Below are 15,724 nucleotides of genomic sequence, written 5' to 3' on the forward strand. Positions count from 1 at the left end.
GATGCAATGTTGCTGACGTTATTCCGCGGTTGGTTGTGTGTTGCGCGAACCAAGAAGTGAAGATTAAAGCCGCCACCAGCAATGAATCCCATGAGGACTAGCTTTAGCTGGCCGTCGGCCGAATCTGGAATACAACAAGTACAATATTTGATTTTTCAGCGACAGCCACCGAGCCCTCAACGTTTACGCTCACATTGAACTATTGGTGGATTTACACTACACCCCGTTGCATCCTACAACAGTTGCTTCCGCACACACCACCAAGACTCAGTAGCCGAAGTAATTGCCATAATACTTGTTGCCGTGGTGACGCTTCTTGCAATCATCGTGGCCGTAGCCATAGCTGTAGCTGTCACCGTAGACGTAGGGATTGCCGAAACCATAGCCATAGTTGTCGCCGTAGCCGTAGCTGTAGGGCTGACCATACCCGTACCCGTAGGCATCGTCGTAGGAGCTGGGGTCGTAGCCGTAGAAGCCTCCACCATAGCCGTAGCTGTCGTAGTTCCCGTAGCCGTCGTGGTCCCCGTAGCCGTACACGTTATAGTCGTTGCCATAGCCCGGGTACCATCCACCGTAGCCGCCAGAGTAAGTCATCGCCGTAGTCATTGCCGTAGTCATCGCCATGCTTCCGATCGTGATCGTGATCGTCGCAGTCCTCGTCTCTCTTTCCGTGGTGCTCCTTGTGCTCCTTGTGCTCGTAGCCCTCCTGGACATCAGCAGCTCCACTGCTACTTTCGACAGTCGTGGTTTCGGTCGATCCCGGCGTTGGGTCGTCAGCTTTCACGACAGCTTGGCCGATTGCTGCCACCACGCAGGCACCCACACCGAAAGCCAATGTCTTGGTGATCTTCATGCTTGCAGTTGTTTCGTAGATGGGAGGTTTGAACGGTCAACGACTTGCTTGGTTGCTGGAGACTTGCAGAATGAGCAAGTAGTAACGTTAGGAGTACTTTGAGAGATCGGAGAGCTGCAGACCTTAGTCGCTTTGTCGATGGTTGATAGAAAACCCTGAGACGCACTTCCACAACGCGATGGATAGTAAATTGCCTCACCATTCAATCATCATCGACAGCCGAGGTTAGACGAACGACTAATAGCTGGTGACGACTGCAGCTTCTGTCAGATTCAATGCTGCTCTTTTCATCCCCCACTGAGCGCACCCTTCACCGCGTTGCTACTCGTATCCTCCGCGACTACAATGCAAACTTTGGCCACCTCCTCTGCTAGCGTTCATTTCCATTGCCTGCAGAAGGTGTACAACGAGGCAAATTACACAAGTCGATGAGGTGTGTCTGTGTTTCATCTTCGATGTACTTCGGGGTCACGAGCCGAGGACAACACCGTGATGCTTGCCGTCTACCCAACTGCTCTGTGCAGCGACTCAGAGGCTGGGAATATCACGGTTGAAAGCGAATACTTCAACACCGATGGGGATGCGAGATTTAGCGCTAACCTGACGCTTTCTCGGTGCGCGTGTCAACAGACATCGAGTGCAGCCCGCAAAGGATATTCGAGAGAGACTAGAGACGGTAGGCGAATGGAGGAGATGCATGTAGAAGACACGCGTACGTCTTTGATCCTCGTCATAGGACGCCGTTCAATGAGCTCGAGCGATGCCGACGTAGCTGAGCTAGGTAACCAATACTCGTATCAAACACGATCCCATTCAGTTAAGCCAGACATTTACGTTTGCAGCCTCGTCCTCTCTGCATTCTCACCTACATGTCCTTGGCCATGTACTCCTCGTAGCTCAGGCCGAACAACCGCTGCACGTCGCGCTGGATGTCGCTCTTGGACACCTTCCAGCCCGTCGCGAACATCTTGTCGTACATGTCCACCAGCACCTCGCCGATCACATCGCGCGAGTGACTCCACTTGTAGATGAGCTGGTCCAGCACGCGCGCGTCCGAGTGCTGGCTCGTGAAGGCCGTGCCCAGGATCTCGATGCGCATGCGCGTGAGCTCCTCGATGATCGACGGGTTGTTGCAGTACCACCAGCAGCCGTACAGGTGCAGGTTGCGGAACTTGTTGGCCGTCACCGTCACCTCGTGCTGGTTCACGCGCGACAGGAACGTGGCCAGGAACTTCACCTTGGGGAAGTTGCGGCACAGCTTGATCAGGATGTCCACGTTGGTGGGCTTCACGCCGTCGCCCGCCACGCCCAGACGAGCGTTGATGGGACGCACGCTGTCGAACTTGAGCGCGATCGGCAGCTTCTGCTCCTCGGCCAGAGGCAGAAGCACCTGCAGCAGCAGCTCCGCACCGTTCGGCAGCTCGTTCGCGCCGGACGCGGGGGCGTTCTCCTCCGGGTACTCGAACGAAATCGGCACGCTAGACATGAAGTACTCGGGCTTCATGATGTCGATCCACTTCTCCAGCAGCGTGCGCACGCCCGCCAGCGTGTGCGGCAGCTTGAACACGTCCAGCGTCGGGCCGATGGACGCCCAGTCGCCCAGCAAGATCTGGTCCACGCGCAGCGCAGAGCGGAAGTACTTGCGCGACCACGCGGGCGGCGGCGTGTTCGTGGCCGGGTCGCCCAGCCAGTGGCGCGCCTCCTCCGGCTCAAACGGGATGTTCGTCATCACGGCGTACTTGAGACCCGACAGGCGGAACACCGTGTCCACGTACTCCTCGGGGTCCTGCTGCTTGAACCACTCCTGGATGGCGCGCAGGTCGCGCTTCGCCACCAACTCGTCCAGGCCCAGCAAGTGCAGCGTCGTCAGCACACCGCGACACGCCTCCGACACGGGCGAGCGGTCCACGAACAGGTGCTGCCAGATGAGACCGGCCTGCGCCTCCTTCGAGTACGAGTTGAACTCCTCCACCTGCATGGGCGCCGTCTGCAGGAACTCGGCCACGAGGTAGTGGTAGGTCAGCAGCTCGTCGACTCCCCAGAGCATGAGTTTGCCGTGACTCGGAGGGAACAGGTGCGTGTGCACGTCGATAATCTGCACGCTGGCGACGGCCTCGCGGACGAAAGTCGCCACCTCTTCTTTGGTGGCCAGGAACTCGGTGGTCTGGTGGTTGCGCAGCACGTCTGCCAGCGTTTCGAGCGCAGTCTGTTTGCCCGAGACAAGACGCTGGTAGAGCGCTGCCACGTCGGCAGCGAAGGATGCGTACGCGTCGTTGGTGAGGTCAAAGCCCTTGACGGAGCTGAGCACGCTGGCAACTGCCACGCCCACACCGGTGGAGACCTCGGAGGAAGACTCGGCCTGGGCAGACTTGGGGAAGTCGTGGCTGCTGCTCTTGCTGGCCTCTAGCACCTGCTGACTTGCTCGCCAGAGCAGGCGGGACACCCGGCCATTTTCACCATCATCGAACTCGTATTTGCCCGTCGACACATTCGCCGTAAGACCCGTATCATAGCTCCACGTCTTCTCCGTCAAGGAAAAGATCGGCGCGCCACTCTGAATGCTGTCCATTTGGCCAACAAAAAGCGTCGATGCATCGCGCTTCGAGTCCGCCTGCGACGGCGTCAGGTAGCGTAGCGTGACAGCAGCAGCGAACGCCATGAATTTGCTCGGACGGTAGTTCTCGTCACGAGCGATGTTGGTGTTCACCGAGTTCAGGAGACGCACATAAAGGCGCAAGAGCGCGTTCTGGGAGACCCAGAAGTTGTCCAGGCCGAAGTGCGGGTGCTTCATGCGCACAAGCCACTCGGCGTAAAAGCTGCGAGCTTCCGCTTCGGCCACGTCACCAGCAACCAGCGCAGGCAGAATGTCATTCTCAAAGAGCGCGTCCAGGTACTCGCCAATGATGGGGAACTTCTGGAACTGGTTTGCCGTCCGCTGTCGCGAAAGTGCCAGCAGATGCACCATCGCCGAGTTCACCGCGTTGCCCAGGGAGAACTTGAGCAGGTAGTCCTTTGCGATCTCCGACTTGTTGGTGCGCACGTGCACACCAGGGAGTTTACGGAAGCTCTCAGCATCCAGCGCCCCACGCAAGTCCTCGATGGCGAGAGCCTTGGCCGGCAGCGGCTCCGTGAGCGGCACCAGCGAGTCTCCTGCGCGGTGGTTCGTGATGCGGTCCACCATGGTGTTGTGGAAGTGCACCTTGGCATCCAAGTACGCGCGGAACGCCGCAGAGTCGTCTCCCTTGACCCACTCCAGCTCGAGCACCAACTTCTTGATGTGGTCGCCGTTGTTCGGGAAGTTGTCCGTGTTGATGATGGACAGCTCATTGTCCGGAATAGCCTTGAACGCACACTGCAAGAACTCTGCCAGGTCTTTGATGACCTGCGTGCCCGACTGCAGTCCCGCTTCCGTGACGCCGAAGCCGATGTACTTCAGCTGCGGCAGCTTGGCCGGGAGCTCCAGGAACGCCACGCGGCCTTCAGCAACCCCCAAAGAGCCCACCGCTGCACATTTCAACGCACAAGATCCCGCACAATCAGCTTCAGGCCCGTATCAATTGCAAACACCACATTTCCACGGACCTTCCAGCTCCAAGACGGCAGTGTCCACGTGGCCCTCGGAATCGATGGTATCTACCTCGTACTTGCCCTTGGCGTTGGCACAAGCCGTTGCAAAACTTGTGCCACGCGTCTGGGCCACCACAACACCGGAGTCAAGCGCCCGGAACACTGGAACCAGCACTGCACGCTGATGATCACGACAATTGGCACAAATGTCAGCACTTCTCTCGAGTTTTGTTGCATTTGCATTGGCGTTTTGCGTACCATGAAGCGGCCGCTGCCGATGCAGACGGCGCGTGTGTTGGAGGCGAAGCTTGGACCCTGGATCGGCGTGAACATGGTCTCGGTCTCTGCTAAATGAGGTATCTTCCCCTTTGGTGACGTGGAGCCGCGAGCACAGCCCTGGCAAATGTGATACCATGATATCTGCGACGTGTGACGTGTTCAAGGCTGAAGTTTGAAGCAGATGCTCGTGGCGCAGGAGGAGATGGCATCGCCATGCACGAGTTAGGATTGTACATGTATCGTAGGATGTTAGGACAAAAGGAGGTCGACAGGACAAAGCAGTTGACGTCCCTTCCTCCTCTAGCAGACCATTTCGATGTGGTTGCAGTCTGCAGTGGATGGTCCCTTTCCGGAGGGTCGTCATGGTGGTGCAGTGTTAACTCGACTTGGAGCAGAAACCCATGCCAACACGCCCAACTTCCATCACTCATCAACTTGACGAAGTTGAAGCCCACCCTGCAGTTGGCACTGCCTGCCAACTTGGCAGGCAGGGACGGCAGGCAGCAAATCCTGAAGCGCATCCGGTTTAACAGCCGAAGTACGTCAGCAGCCTCTACCTCCAGGTCATGAGCCTCGTTTCATGAGTATTTAGGTACGTATTCACCTCGGTATACTGACCTTGATCGTGGTTGAAGACCACCTACGTCATTCTTCCTTTCGCCGTCCAGAGCACAAGCACAACCAGAAGAAGAAGATGTTCCAGCCACTGCGAGGACAGGCAGCCTTTACGGACGCCACCGACGCCATCTGCATTGGCAGCGGTCGCTTCCTGGTGCGTGCGACGTCGAACATCCTCCTAATCGTCAGAGTATCCTCACTAACGGATCCTTTACACATTGCAGCGTTCAGTGCTCGTGCCGACGCTCCGAGCTGCCGGCAGCAATGTGGTGGTGGCCCAGACTCGAGGCACCAGTTTCGCGTCCGCCTGCGCCAAGGCCGAGGGAAAGTACGAGGTGGACACCATCCAGAAGGACGGCAGGGTGCAGACCGAAGTCGTCCAGGTGGACGCTGTCGGCTCCTTGGGGGACGCTGAAGGCCGCAAGACCTTCATGCAACTGCCGTCCAAGCTGTCCAAGCTCAAGTTCATTGGCTTTGGCGTGACGGAGAGCGGTATCGCTAAGGGGGCTCCTGCCATCGTGGACCTGACCGAACTGCTCTACAACTGCTTCCAGACGCTGCCTGGTAAGTTGGAAACTGTTGTGAGTACACAAAGAGTGAGTGGACGCTGATGGGAGTGTGGTTCTGTGCTGCAGACAACGTCATTTCGGTTATCAACACGGACAACTTGCCCAAGAACGGAGACACCATCAAGAAGCTCGTGCTGGAGACGGAGTGGACCGGTCAGCCCAGTGATCTCGCACCTTTCCGGGCCTACGTGGCAGCCAAAGTGCACTTCCACAACACGATGGTGGATCGTCTGACGTCGCACCGCGCCGGTGACTCGCTCGTGCCGCTCACGGAGCCGTGGCCGACCAAGACGCTGGTGATTGAAGACCTCCAAGGAGTGCTAGATGCCAAGGTGCTGAGCGCTCTACCGGGCGTGCACATCCGCGCCAGTGCCGGACTGCTGGAGCAAGACCACCTGCTGAAGCTCAGCATCGCGAATGCTGTGCACACCGCCATGGTGTACCTGCTGGCCCTCACGCGTGTGAAGACCACGTGCGAGGTGTTGAAGTATCCGGAGATCCGACAGTTCCTGGATCTGCTGTACGCCAAGGACATCGAGCCTTCGCTTGTCCTGCGCGGAATCAGCAAGGAGGAAGCACAGCACGCGTACGACGAGTGGATGGGGCGCGTGGAGCACAAGCACTTCGGCCTGGACAACTTCTGGGTCGGGCAGAATGCCATGCTGAAGTACGGCGTCAGGCTGTTCAGTAGTGTGGAGGCCAACGTGAGTAAGGATGCAACCTATCGTCCGAGCGTGTTCATGGCGTTCGCCACTGCTGTGATCCTGCGCTATCTGACGCCGACGCAGGCAGACTCCCGGAAGGAGGATGTCGGCGGTCCTGATGTCTTCGTGGGTGCTCTGGACTCGATCCAAGACCGCACGCCCATTTACTCTACGACTGAGAAGACCTGGGTCTATGCGAACGGGTTGAGCGCCAATGTCTCCTCGGGCAAGTACGAATTCATGGACGGCGGGAAGGGCAACACCGCCAAGCTCCTTTGGCAGACCAGCCAAAAGGTTTTCGGAGCCAGCAAGAGCAGCAGCCACGACTTCCCCAAGTCTGCCCAGGCCGAGTCTTCCTCCGAGGTCTCCACCGGTGTGGGCGTGGCAGTTGCCAGCGTGCTCAGCTCCGTCAAGGGCTTTGACCTCACCAACGACGCGTACGCATCCTTCGCTGCCGACGTGGCGGCGCTCTACCAGCGTCTTGTCTCGGGCAAACAGACTGCGCTCGAAACGCTGGCAGACGTGCTGCGCAACCACCAGACCACCGAGTTCCTGGCCACCAAAGAAGAGGTGGCGACTTTCGTCCGCGAGGCCGTCGCCAGCGTGCAGATCATCGACGTGCACACGCACCTGTTCCCTCCGAGTCACGGCAAACTCATGCTCTGGGGAGTCGACGAGCTGCTGACCTACCACTACCTCGTGGCCGAGTTCCTGCAGACGGCGCCCATGCAGGTGGAGGAGTTCAACTCGTACTCGAAGGAGGCGCAGGCCGGTCTCATCTGGCAGCACCTGTTCGTGGACCGCTCGCCCGTGTCGGAGGCGTGTCGCGGTGTGCTGACGACGCTGCACTTGCTGGGCCTGGACGAGTTGGTGGCGAAGCGCGACCTGCGCGCCATCCAGGAGTGGTTCAAGCAGCAGGACCCCGAGGAGTACGTGGACACGGTGTTCCGCCTGTCGGGTCTCAAGTACGCCGTGATGACGAACATCCCGTTTGAGCCGGAGGAGGCGCGCCACTGGCTGGGCGACCCGGCCACGAACACGCCGCCGCCCGCGTGGTCGCGCAAGTACTTCCGCTCTGCGCTGCGCGTGGACCAGATCTTGCTGGGCGACTGGGCGTCCATCGGCCCGACGCTGGACGTGTTCAAGCTGCCGCACACGCGGGCGGGCGTGCGCACGCTGCTGGAGAAGTGGATCGACATCATGAAGCCCGAGTACTTCATGTCTAGCGTGCCGATTTCGTTCGAGTACCCGGAGGAGAACGCCCCCGCGTCCGGCGCGAACGAGCTGCCGAACGGTGCGGAGCTGCTGCTGCAGGTGCTTCTGCCTCTGGCCGAGGAGCAGAAGCTGCCGATCGCGCTCAAGTTCGACAGCGTGCGTCCCATCAACGCTCGTCTGGGCGTGGCGGGCGACGGCGTGAAGCCCACCAACGTGGACATCCTGATCAAGCTGTGCCGCAACTTCCCCAAGGTGAAGTTCCTGGCCACGTTCCTGTCGCGCGTGAACCAGCACGAGGTGACGGTGACGGCCAACAAGTTCCGCAACCTGCACCTGTACGGCTGCTGGTGGTACTGCAACAACCCGTCGATCATCGAGGAGCTCACGCGCATGCGCATCGAGATCCTGGGCACGGCCTTCACGAGCCAGCACTCGGACGCGCGCGTGCTGGACCAGCTCATCTACAAGTGGAGCCACTCGCGCGATGTGATCGGCGAGGTGCTGGTGGACATGTACGACAAGATGTTCGCGACGGGCTGGAAGGTGTCCAAGAGCGACATCCAGCGCGACGTGCAGCGGTTGTTCGGCCTGAGCTACGAGGAGTACATGGCCAAGGACATGTAGGTGAGAATGCAGAGAGGACGAGGCTGCAAACGTAAATGTCTGGCTTAACTGAATGGGATCGTGTTTGATACGAGTATTGGTTACCTAGCTCAGCTACGTCGGCATCGCTCGAGCTCATCGAACGGCGTCCTATGACGAGGATCAAAGACGTACGCGTGTCTTCTACATGCATCTCCTCCATTCGCCTACCGTCTCTAGTCTCTCTCGACTATCCTTTGCGGGCTGCACTCGATGTCTGTTGACACGCGCACCGAGAAAGCGTCAGGTTAGCGCTAAATCCCGCATCCCCACCGGTGTTGAAGTATTCGCTTTCAACCGTGATATTCCCAGCCTCTGAGTCGCTGCACAGAGCAGTTGGGTAGACGGCAAGCATCACGGTGTTGTCCTCGGCTAGTGACCCCGAAGTACATCGAAGATGAAACACAGACACACCTCATCGACTTGTGTAATTTGCCTCGTTGTACACCTTCTGCAGGCAATGGAAATGAACGCTAGCAGAGGAGGTGGCCAAAGTTTGCATTGTAGTCGCGGAGGATACGAGTAGCAACATGGTGAAGGGTGCGCTCAGTGGGGGATGAAAAGAGCAGCATTGAATCTGACAGGAGCTACATTCGTCACCAGCTATTAGTCGTTCGTCTAACCTCGGCTGTCGATGATGATTGAATGGTGAAGCAATTTACTATCCATCGCGTTGTGGAAGTGCGTCTCAGGGTTTTCTATCAACCATCGACAAAGCGACTAAGGTCTGCAGCTCTCCGATCTCTCAAAGTACTCCTAACGTTACTACTTGCTCATTCTGCAAGTCTCCAGCAACCAAGCAAGTCGTCCACCGTTCAAACCTCTCATCTACGAAACAACCACAAGCATGAAGATCATCAAGACATTGGCTTTCGGTGTGGGTGCCTGCGTGGTGGCAGCAATCGGCCAAGCTGTCGTGAAAGCGGACGACCCAACGCCGGCATCGACCGGAACCACGACTGTCGAAAGTAGCAGTGGAGCTGCTGATGTCCACGAGGGCTACGAGCACAAGGAGCACAAGGAGCATCACGGAAAGAAGGACGAGGACTGCGACGATCACGATCACGATAGGAAGCATGGCGATGACTACGGCGATGACTACGGCAATGACTACGGCAACGACTACTCTGGCGGCTACGGTGGATGGTACCCGGGCTATGGCAACGGCTATAACGTGTACGGCTACGGGAACTACGACAGCTACGGCTATGGTGGAGGCTACTACGGCTACGACCCCAGCTCCTACGACTATGCCTACGGGTACGGGTATGGTCAGCCCTACAGCTACGGCTACGGCGACAACTATGGCTATGGTTTCGGCAATCCCTACGTCTATGGTGACAGCTACAGCTATGGCTACGGCCATGATGATTGCAAGAAGCGTCACCACGGCAACAAGTACTATGGCAACTACTTCGGCTACTGAGTCTTGGTGATGTGTGTGGAAGCAACTGTTGTAGGATGCAACAAAGTGTAGTGTAAAACCACCAATAATTCCATGTAAACACGGGCGTACAGCGCTCGCTGAATAATCAATTCCAATTGCAGGTCTTCATCCTTCCAGCAGCTCGAGGTATTCCCTCATTTGAGCTGGGGGCTTGTTGGTCTCGTCCAGGGCCTTAATTAGTCTCGCCCTCAGCTCCATGCCCTGCGTCTCCAGCTGCTGCCTGGTCGTCGCCTCCTTCAAGTTGATCTCCTCACTCTTGAGCTGCAGCGTCTCGCGTCTCAGCTTCTGCTGCTGCTTCCACTTGGCCACCTCAAAATCGAGGCGACGGCTCTCGATGGCCAGCAACTGGAGTTCTGCCTCATCCTGGCGGTCAAATAGGGTCTCAGGTGCCTCATTTAGGGTCATTTCGCCTTTTCTTGGCATTTTCGTGCCTTGAGATGCCTCGGACGCCTCGTTTTTGCGCTTGTTGGGCGAGGTGAAGGAGCTCAGATGCAACTCGAATCCAGAGGAACCCAGCGACGACGACAAGCTCGTGCTGTTGCTCGCCATGAGTCGGTGGTCCGTGCTAGGCGTCGACCGCTTCTCGTACAATATTGTGAATTCCCAATAAATTATGATCCCAACAATGTTAAGTACGACATTAGTCGAAGTCAGAATCCAGAATTATTGGAATTACTGTACTGTCCTAAAATAGGACAAGTTGAAGCTGATGCTGCATCGATTTGAGTAGAACGGCTGCAGCCTGCGGTAGACATCAGCAGCACGCAGCATTTTCGAGCAATGTGCCTCCTACCTTACATGTTAGTCTGCAAGGATACTAACAATCGTCTTTGCCCTCAAGTCTTGTTAACCCTTTCGGCGCACAATTGCTGACACTAGCCAACGCTGTCTGAGTGTCTACTACACTGTAACTAACCAAAATCGAATTTCTCACCTGATCACAGGGCAAAGTTGAAGTTGTCTGATTGTCCATGTGGACACCAACTCACAGTAAGGCCAACCGCTCGGATATGTCTTCGGGACTGGCGCCAGAGAGCACCATGCGCTGGATTATTTCAGCTCGGATGTTCATCCGCTTGAGCTTGATTTCCTTCAGAGCGAACGACTCGCGTATCTCCATCTCGCGACGCAGCAGCTCCACTTCTTGCTGCTGTAGCTCGCTTTCGCGCGTCCACTTGAACTGCTCAAACGCGAGCTGCTTGACACGAAGGAAGGCACGTTTGCGGTCGAGATTGGTGGGGCCGTCCATGGTCTGTGCATTGTTGAGCAGAGCAGGGATCTGGCCGGCCATGAGCGTACCGGCAAGCTCCTTTCGGACGCCATTAGAGAGACCACTTGGCGCACTTGGCGTACTCGCTGATGTATCTTGGATGTTCAGGGGTACAGCACTACAGGAAGTAGCCGCAGGTTTTTGGCTAGTGTTGTTGTTGCCGGTGAATTGAGGACATTGTTCGTTAGGGGCTGCGAGAGCGTTGTTCACCTGACGCCTTCGTCCTTTGCTTGGAGTGTAGTGCGTCATCGAAAACTCTTCCTCCTCTTCACTTGGAGCATAGTCGCTGTCACTGAAATCAATTTGACGACGACTCAACTGCGAGTTGAGAAGCTCCTGGCGCTGCGAGACGACTTGCGCGATGGCTGACCGCAGTGCATCCGAAGCTTGGTAACGTGGTTGAGTTGGGGTAGTTTTAGCAGGTTGAACGTGCAGCTCAGAGGCGTCGGCGATACTTTGAGGCGCAGAAGGGGTTTGCACCACGCTTGGAGGTGCAATAGGCACTTGCACTGCGGTTGGAGTCGTAGAAGAAGCTTGTTCGGTGCCTTCAGGAGAATCCGTGGTTTGTGTCTCTGCGTTGTGGAGTAGCAGTTGCTCAGAAGCTGGATTGGTTGCGGCTGGCGTAGGATTTAGGACACGAGAGATGCTCTTCGCCGATTCTTGTCCGCTCGCTGGAGACATTTCATCCTGCATTGGCACATTCGCGATGCTTGCCGATTGCTGGACCGGGGCTTCTTCACAAGCTGTAGCTACACTTGCAGGTTCGGCAGGTTTCGAGGCTGGTTCAGACTCTTGCTCCTTACCCGGAGACTTCTGGACAAGGTGCGGTGTGCTCGTGTGGCTGTTTGTTGTAGGAGTTCGTGGCTTATCCGAGCCCGGATTTCTCCTCGTTCGAGGAGGGGTTCGGTACCCCTCAGCTCGACTAGTCTTCTCTGGAGATTCTTCCACGCGTCGCAACTTCCTCTTCAACTACGGGAAGTCTTCTGCAACATTGCGAGATGCCTTGGACGCAGATCTCGTCAGCCGCCTTTGAACCGTGACAACACTTTTACTCTGCACGGACGGAAGCCCCTTACCTCCTCCCTCTTCAGCAGACGTGAGCACAATTACTTCATGCATGGGCACGACATTCTTCGCGTGCTCTTCTTCCTCCTCTTTTTTCTTCTGTTGCTGCTGATGCTTGTGCTTTGCAGACACCGCTCGCTTCTTCCCATTCTTCGGCGGGATACGCTGTGTCGGTTCCTCCAGAGTAGCTGCACTGCCAGTTTCTCCTTTATGCTTGTTCATTGCCGCTGCACTCCTTACTCTGGAGCTCACGCCGTTTCCTGCCTTAGCGTGCCGGCCTTTATCGCCGCTAGTCTCGTCCACCTTTTTATCTTGCCTGGGCTCGTGCTCCAGGGGAGTAACCTTTTCCTGCGCCTTGGATAATACGCTCTTTTCATTCATTTGCCTGGTATCCGGGCGTGGCATCGCCTTCTCCCGTTCTTGAATGGGTGCCGCCTCTACCACTGCCCGCACGTCACTTCTCAAGACCATCTCCTTGTTATGGTGCATTGACGCACTTCCCGTCCTTGCAGCTCTGATCCTTGGGTCATGGAGCATCTGCAGCCTCACAAAGTGCCGGCACATGGAATTCAGCTTGTCTTCAATCGACTTGATACCGAGCAATTGGTCCGTCTTGGTGAGTGTGAACCCTGGCGTGGAAGCTACTTTCGCTGTCGTCTTGAACTCCGTAAGGTAGTGCTGCAGCATTTCCTTTGTGACTTTGACGTCCCAATGAGATCGAGGCGACGCGCAGTTCACGGACGTTGCCAACTCGTTCAGCGCATTGACCTCGACCAGTTCGGCTTTGTCTACGTTGGGTTCACCGAGACGTGAGTAGGGACTCGACGGAGCTGAGAACGCGGTCACCCGTAAGAAGTTGTCGTCCTGCTCCAGCCACGCCACGATGGCATCACGCTGCGACTCCGACGTCGGCTGCTGCTTCATCGTGCTACAACCTCACAAAAAGAAAACGCTTACCGGTACAAATTAAAATTATGGGTCGGGTACAGTAGGACGACTAATGTGCACATCCAGTCGGGCACAGCATCAGCAAAAGATTTCAAGCCGCCTAGAGCAGATCCAAACGCTCGGCGATATCGGCGATGCTGGCGCCGGCAAAGATCATGGGCTGGATGATGTCAGCCCGGATGCGCATTCTCTTGAGCTCCAGCTCCTCGTGAGCGAGGACCTCGCGGGCCTCCATCTCGTGGTGTAGCAGCTCCAACTCACACTGTTGGAGCTCTTTCTCACGGTACCACTTGAGCTGTTCGAAGGCGAGCTGCTTCGTGCTGAGGAACACGCGCTTCCTCTTCAAATTCAACTTGCTCATGTTGGTGTGCGACCAGTCGATCAGAGGCGGAAGGAGACCCCCAGGAGGACCCGCCTCGTGGCGAACGCTGCGGGGCTCATAGGAAGGCGTCGAAGTACGCTCGTCATTGCTGGATGCACTTGGTCTTGGCTCCACGGAGGGGAGATCGATGTCGCTCAAGCCATAATCACTGCCACTGAGCCTACGTTGCCGCGTCTGGCGGCTGGACGAGCCTTGAGATCCAGGATCATTCCTACACGAGCCCAGTAGTTGCTGCCGCTGCGAAACAACCTCAGCAATTGCCGATCGAAGGGATTCCGGAACGGTACTGGGAACCTGATTGGAAGTTGTGGCAGCTTTCTTCGTTGGCTGCGCTTTGTGTCGAGGCGTCTCCGAACGTTGCGCCTTGCTTGAAGACCGCGCAGGTTGTGAAGCCGAAGTAACCTTGCCAACAGATCTCCGTTTTTTGCCTAGAGAATTCTTGTCCTGACTGCGAGTTCTCAGGCTTGGTACATCTTCGTAGTTCATGGGCGAATCTCGTGCTGCATCAGATCCAGAGCTGATGGCGGCTTGAGTGGTTTGAGTGGGTGTCACGTCCGACACCTCCACGTAACCAGGTTTATCTGAAGCCGACTCCAGCCTTTTCTTACCTGAAGTTGAGCCGTGCTCGTCCTTGTGAGCCGACTTCACTGCATCCCTCGACGCTCGTCTCTTGGCTCTGGTAGATCTGCGTACAACCGGGAGCTCTTCGTCCACTTCTTCCTCGTCCGACGTCAGCTCGAGGAAGCCAGGTGTTTGCTTTTGCGTTGACTCCTGTTTCTTCGGCTCTTTTTCCTTTTGCTCCGACTTCTTGACACATTTCTCCTCCATCTTCTTGTCCTTGGAGCTCGCGGTCTTCTCCTCCTTCCCCACCTGCACCTGCTCGCCAACCCCCGCTCGCTTCATCGCGCTCTTGTCCGCCTCACTATTCTCACACGAATTGCTAAAGTCACTCTCTGGCACCACCTCATTCTCCCGCTCGCGGCGTTGGGCCTCGGTCAGGGCAAAAACGAGCTTCACGTACGTTGTCTGCGCGTTGCTCTGGCGGTTCTCCTGGTCCCACTTTTTAGCAGCCGCCACCTCCCGCTCCTTGGGCTCGTGCAGCTTCTTAAGCCTCGAGAAGTGGCGGCACCTGCGCTCCTTCTCGCCCAATGGGACGTCGGCGCTGGCCGTCGAGCGGAACTCCTGCAGGTAGTGCTTGAGCATCTGCTTGGTGTGTCTGGCGTCCCAGTTGGCGCGGGGCAGCACGCGGTTCACGTAGGCCGCGAGCTCGTGCAGCGCCTGCACCTCCCGCGGGGACGGAGAGAGCGGGGACGCCGCCGTGACGCGCACGAAGTGGTCGCCGTGCTCGAGCCACGACACGATGGCGTCGCGCGCCTCCATATTAGGTTATCCAATAGTAAAGTGTTGTCGTTGAAGCGACGCGATGGACGAGGTGCTGCTGGCTGTTGAGAGCTCGGACCCCGTGGTGGCGAGGATGGTGGCGTTCCTGGACCAAGGTTTGGGTGGAGGATGGGAGGTGGCGTGTACGGAGGTTGAAGAGCTTGGTGTGCGCAGAGGAGGTGGAGAGGAAGCTGTCGGGCTTTGTGACGAGGTGCGAGTTGCTGCTGAAGAAAGGGAGGTCGTAGTGACAAATTACATGGTTGGTGCTTGCAGACACGCGGCTACTTTTTGTGGAGTGACAGCGGATGAAGAACACGGCCATGAAGTGCACGAGCTCTTTCGAGTGGGTTGTAGCTGGTGGTTTGGGCGGGTGGGCGATTGTTGAGCGCTTTCATTCGTGTCGTAGAGCTACGAAGAGGTGTTCGAAGACGTCATTGCGGCCTTCCTCCGCCAAGAACAGGTGAGCCTGGAAGAGACCAGTCTACCCTCAACTACGTGCTCAAGTGGCTGTTTGTACGAGGTAAAGCTTTCAGCGGACGAGTTTTTTGCGCACTGTCGAGTGTTGCAACGCAGTCCCAAGCACGAGGACGCAACGGGGAACCTGCAATTGCTCTTGTCCGCGCTGGATTTCGAGGCCTTCTGCGACCTCATGACGCAGGAGGCGGTCCAGACGCAGCTCGCGCTCAAAGCTGCCGAAGACATGGGCCTCTGAGGACACTATGAATACAAAGTGCTGCTTGATATTATACCCAATTAGTTTCAGCCTCGTGCTCCCTGTCAGCACG

The 15,724-nt window shown here is 57.0% G+C and overlaps 7 protein-coding genes across 7 annotated transcripts; 2 read left to right on the top strand and 5 right to left on the bottom strand.

Annotated features, from left to right (window-relative positions):
- Nucleotides 1-1,718: 1,718 nt before the first annotated feature.
- On the bottom strand, nucleotides 1,719-4,753 carry KRP23_11090 (uncharacterized protein; the record flags this gene model as incomplete). The annotated part of the gene is made up of 3 exons (XM_067881608.1): nucleotides 1,719-4,357; nucleotides 4,436-4,601; nucleotides 4,679-4,753. The coding sequence occupies 3 exons, from the start codon at nucleotides 4,751-4,753 to the stop codon at nucleotides 1,719-1,721; spliced, it is 2,880 nt and encodes a 959-aa protein (XP_067740901.1).
- A 640-nt stretch (nucleotides 4,754-5,393) lies between these two features.
- KRP23_11091 (Mannitol 2-dehydrogenase) lies at nucleotides 5,394-8,429 on the top strand (the record flags this gene model as incomplete). The annotated part of the gene is made up of 3 exons (XM_067881609.1): nucleotides 5,394-5,471; nucleotides 5,542-5,881; nucleotides 5,953-8,429. 3 exons carry the CDS (start codon nucleotides 5,394-5,396, stop codon nucleotides 8,427-8,429), a joined length of 2,895 nt encoding a protein of 964 aa, XP_067740902.1.
- Nucleotides 8,430-9,999: 1,570 nt separating this feature from the next.
- Nucleotides 10,000-10,443, bottom strand: KRP23_11092 (uncharacterized protein; the record flags this gene model as incomplete). Its single annotated transcript, XM_067881610.1, has 1 exon — nucleotides 10,000-10,443. The coding sequence occupies one exon, from the start codon at nucleotides 10,441-10,443 to the stop codon at nucleotides 10,000-10,002; it is 444 nt and encodes a 147-aa protein (XP_067740903.1).
- Nucleotides 10,444-10,879: 436 nt separating this feature from the next.
- KRP23_11093 (uncharacterized protein) lies at nucleotides 10,880-11,857 on the bottom strand (the record flags this gene model as incomplete). The annotated part of the gene is made up of 1 exon (XM_067881611.1): nucleotides 10,880-11,857. One exon carries the CDS (start codon nucleotides 11,855-11,857, stop codon nucleotides 10,880-10,882), a length of 978 nt encoding a protein of 325 aa, XP_067740904.1.
- A 276-nt stretch (nucleotides 11,858-12,133) lies between these two features.
- KRP23_11094 (uncharacterized protein) lies at nucleotides 12,134-13,153 on the bottom strand (the record flags this gene model as incomplete). Its single annotated transcript, XM_067881612.1, has 1 exon — nucleotides 12,134-13,153. The coding sequence occupies one exon, from the start codon at nucleotides 13,151-13,153 to the stop codon at nucleotides 12,134-12,136; it is 1,020 nt and encodes a 339-aa protein (XP_067740905.1).
- Nucleotides 13,154-13,277: 124 nt separating this feature from the next.
- KRP23_11095 (uncharacterized protein) lies at nucleotides 13,278-14,939 on the bottom strand (the record flags this gene model as incomplete). Its single annotated transcript, XM_067881613.1, has 1 exon — nucleotides 13,278-14,939. The coding sequence occupies one exon, from the start codon at nucleotides 14,937-14,939 to the stop codon at nucleotides 13,278-13,280; it is 1,662 nt and encodes a 553-aa protein (XP_067740906.1).
- Nucleotides 14,940-14,982: 43 nt separating this feature from the next.
- On the top strand, nucleotides 14,983-15,651 carry KRP23_11096 (uncharacterized protein; the record flags this gene model as incomplete). The annotated part of the gene is made up of 5 exons (XM_067881614.1): nucleotides 14,983-15,055; nucleotides 15,114-15,150; nucleotides 15,213-15,282; nucleotides 15,346-15,399; nucleotides 15,466-15,651. 5 exons carry the CDS (start codon nucleotides 14,983-14,985, stop codon nucleotides 15,649-15,651), a joined length of 420 nt encoding a protein of 139 aa, XP_067740907.1.
- Between the last annotated feature and the right edge of the window lie 73 nt (nucleotides 15,652-15,724).

The sequence above is a fragment of the Phytophthora ramorum genome, assembly GCF_020800215.1.
Source record: "Phytophthora ramorum isolate Pr-102 chromosome Unknown Phyram_PR-102_s0011, whole genome shotgun sequence".
In the NCBI taxonomy this organism is placed as follows: domain Eukaryota; phylum Oomycota; class Peronosporomycetes; order Peronosporales; family Peronosporaceae; genus Phytophthora; species Phytophthora ramorum.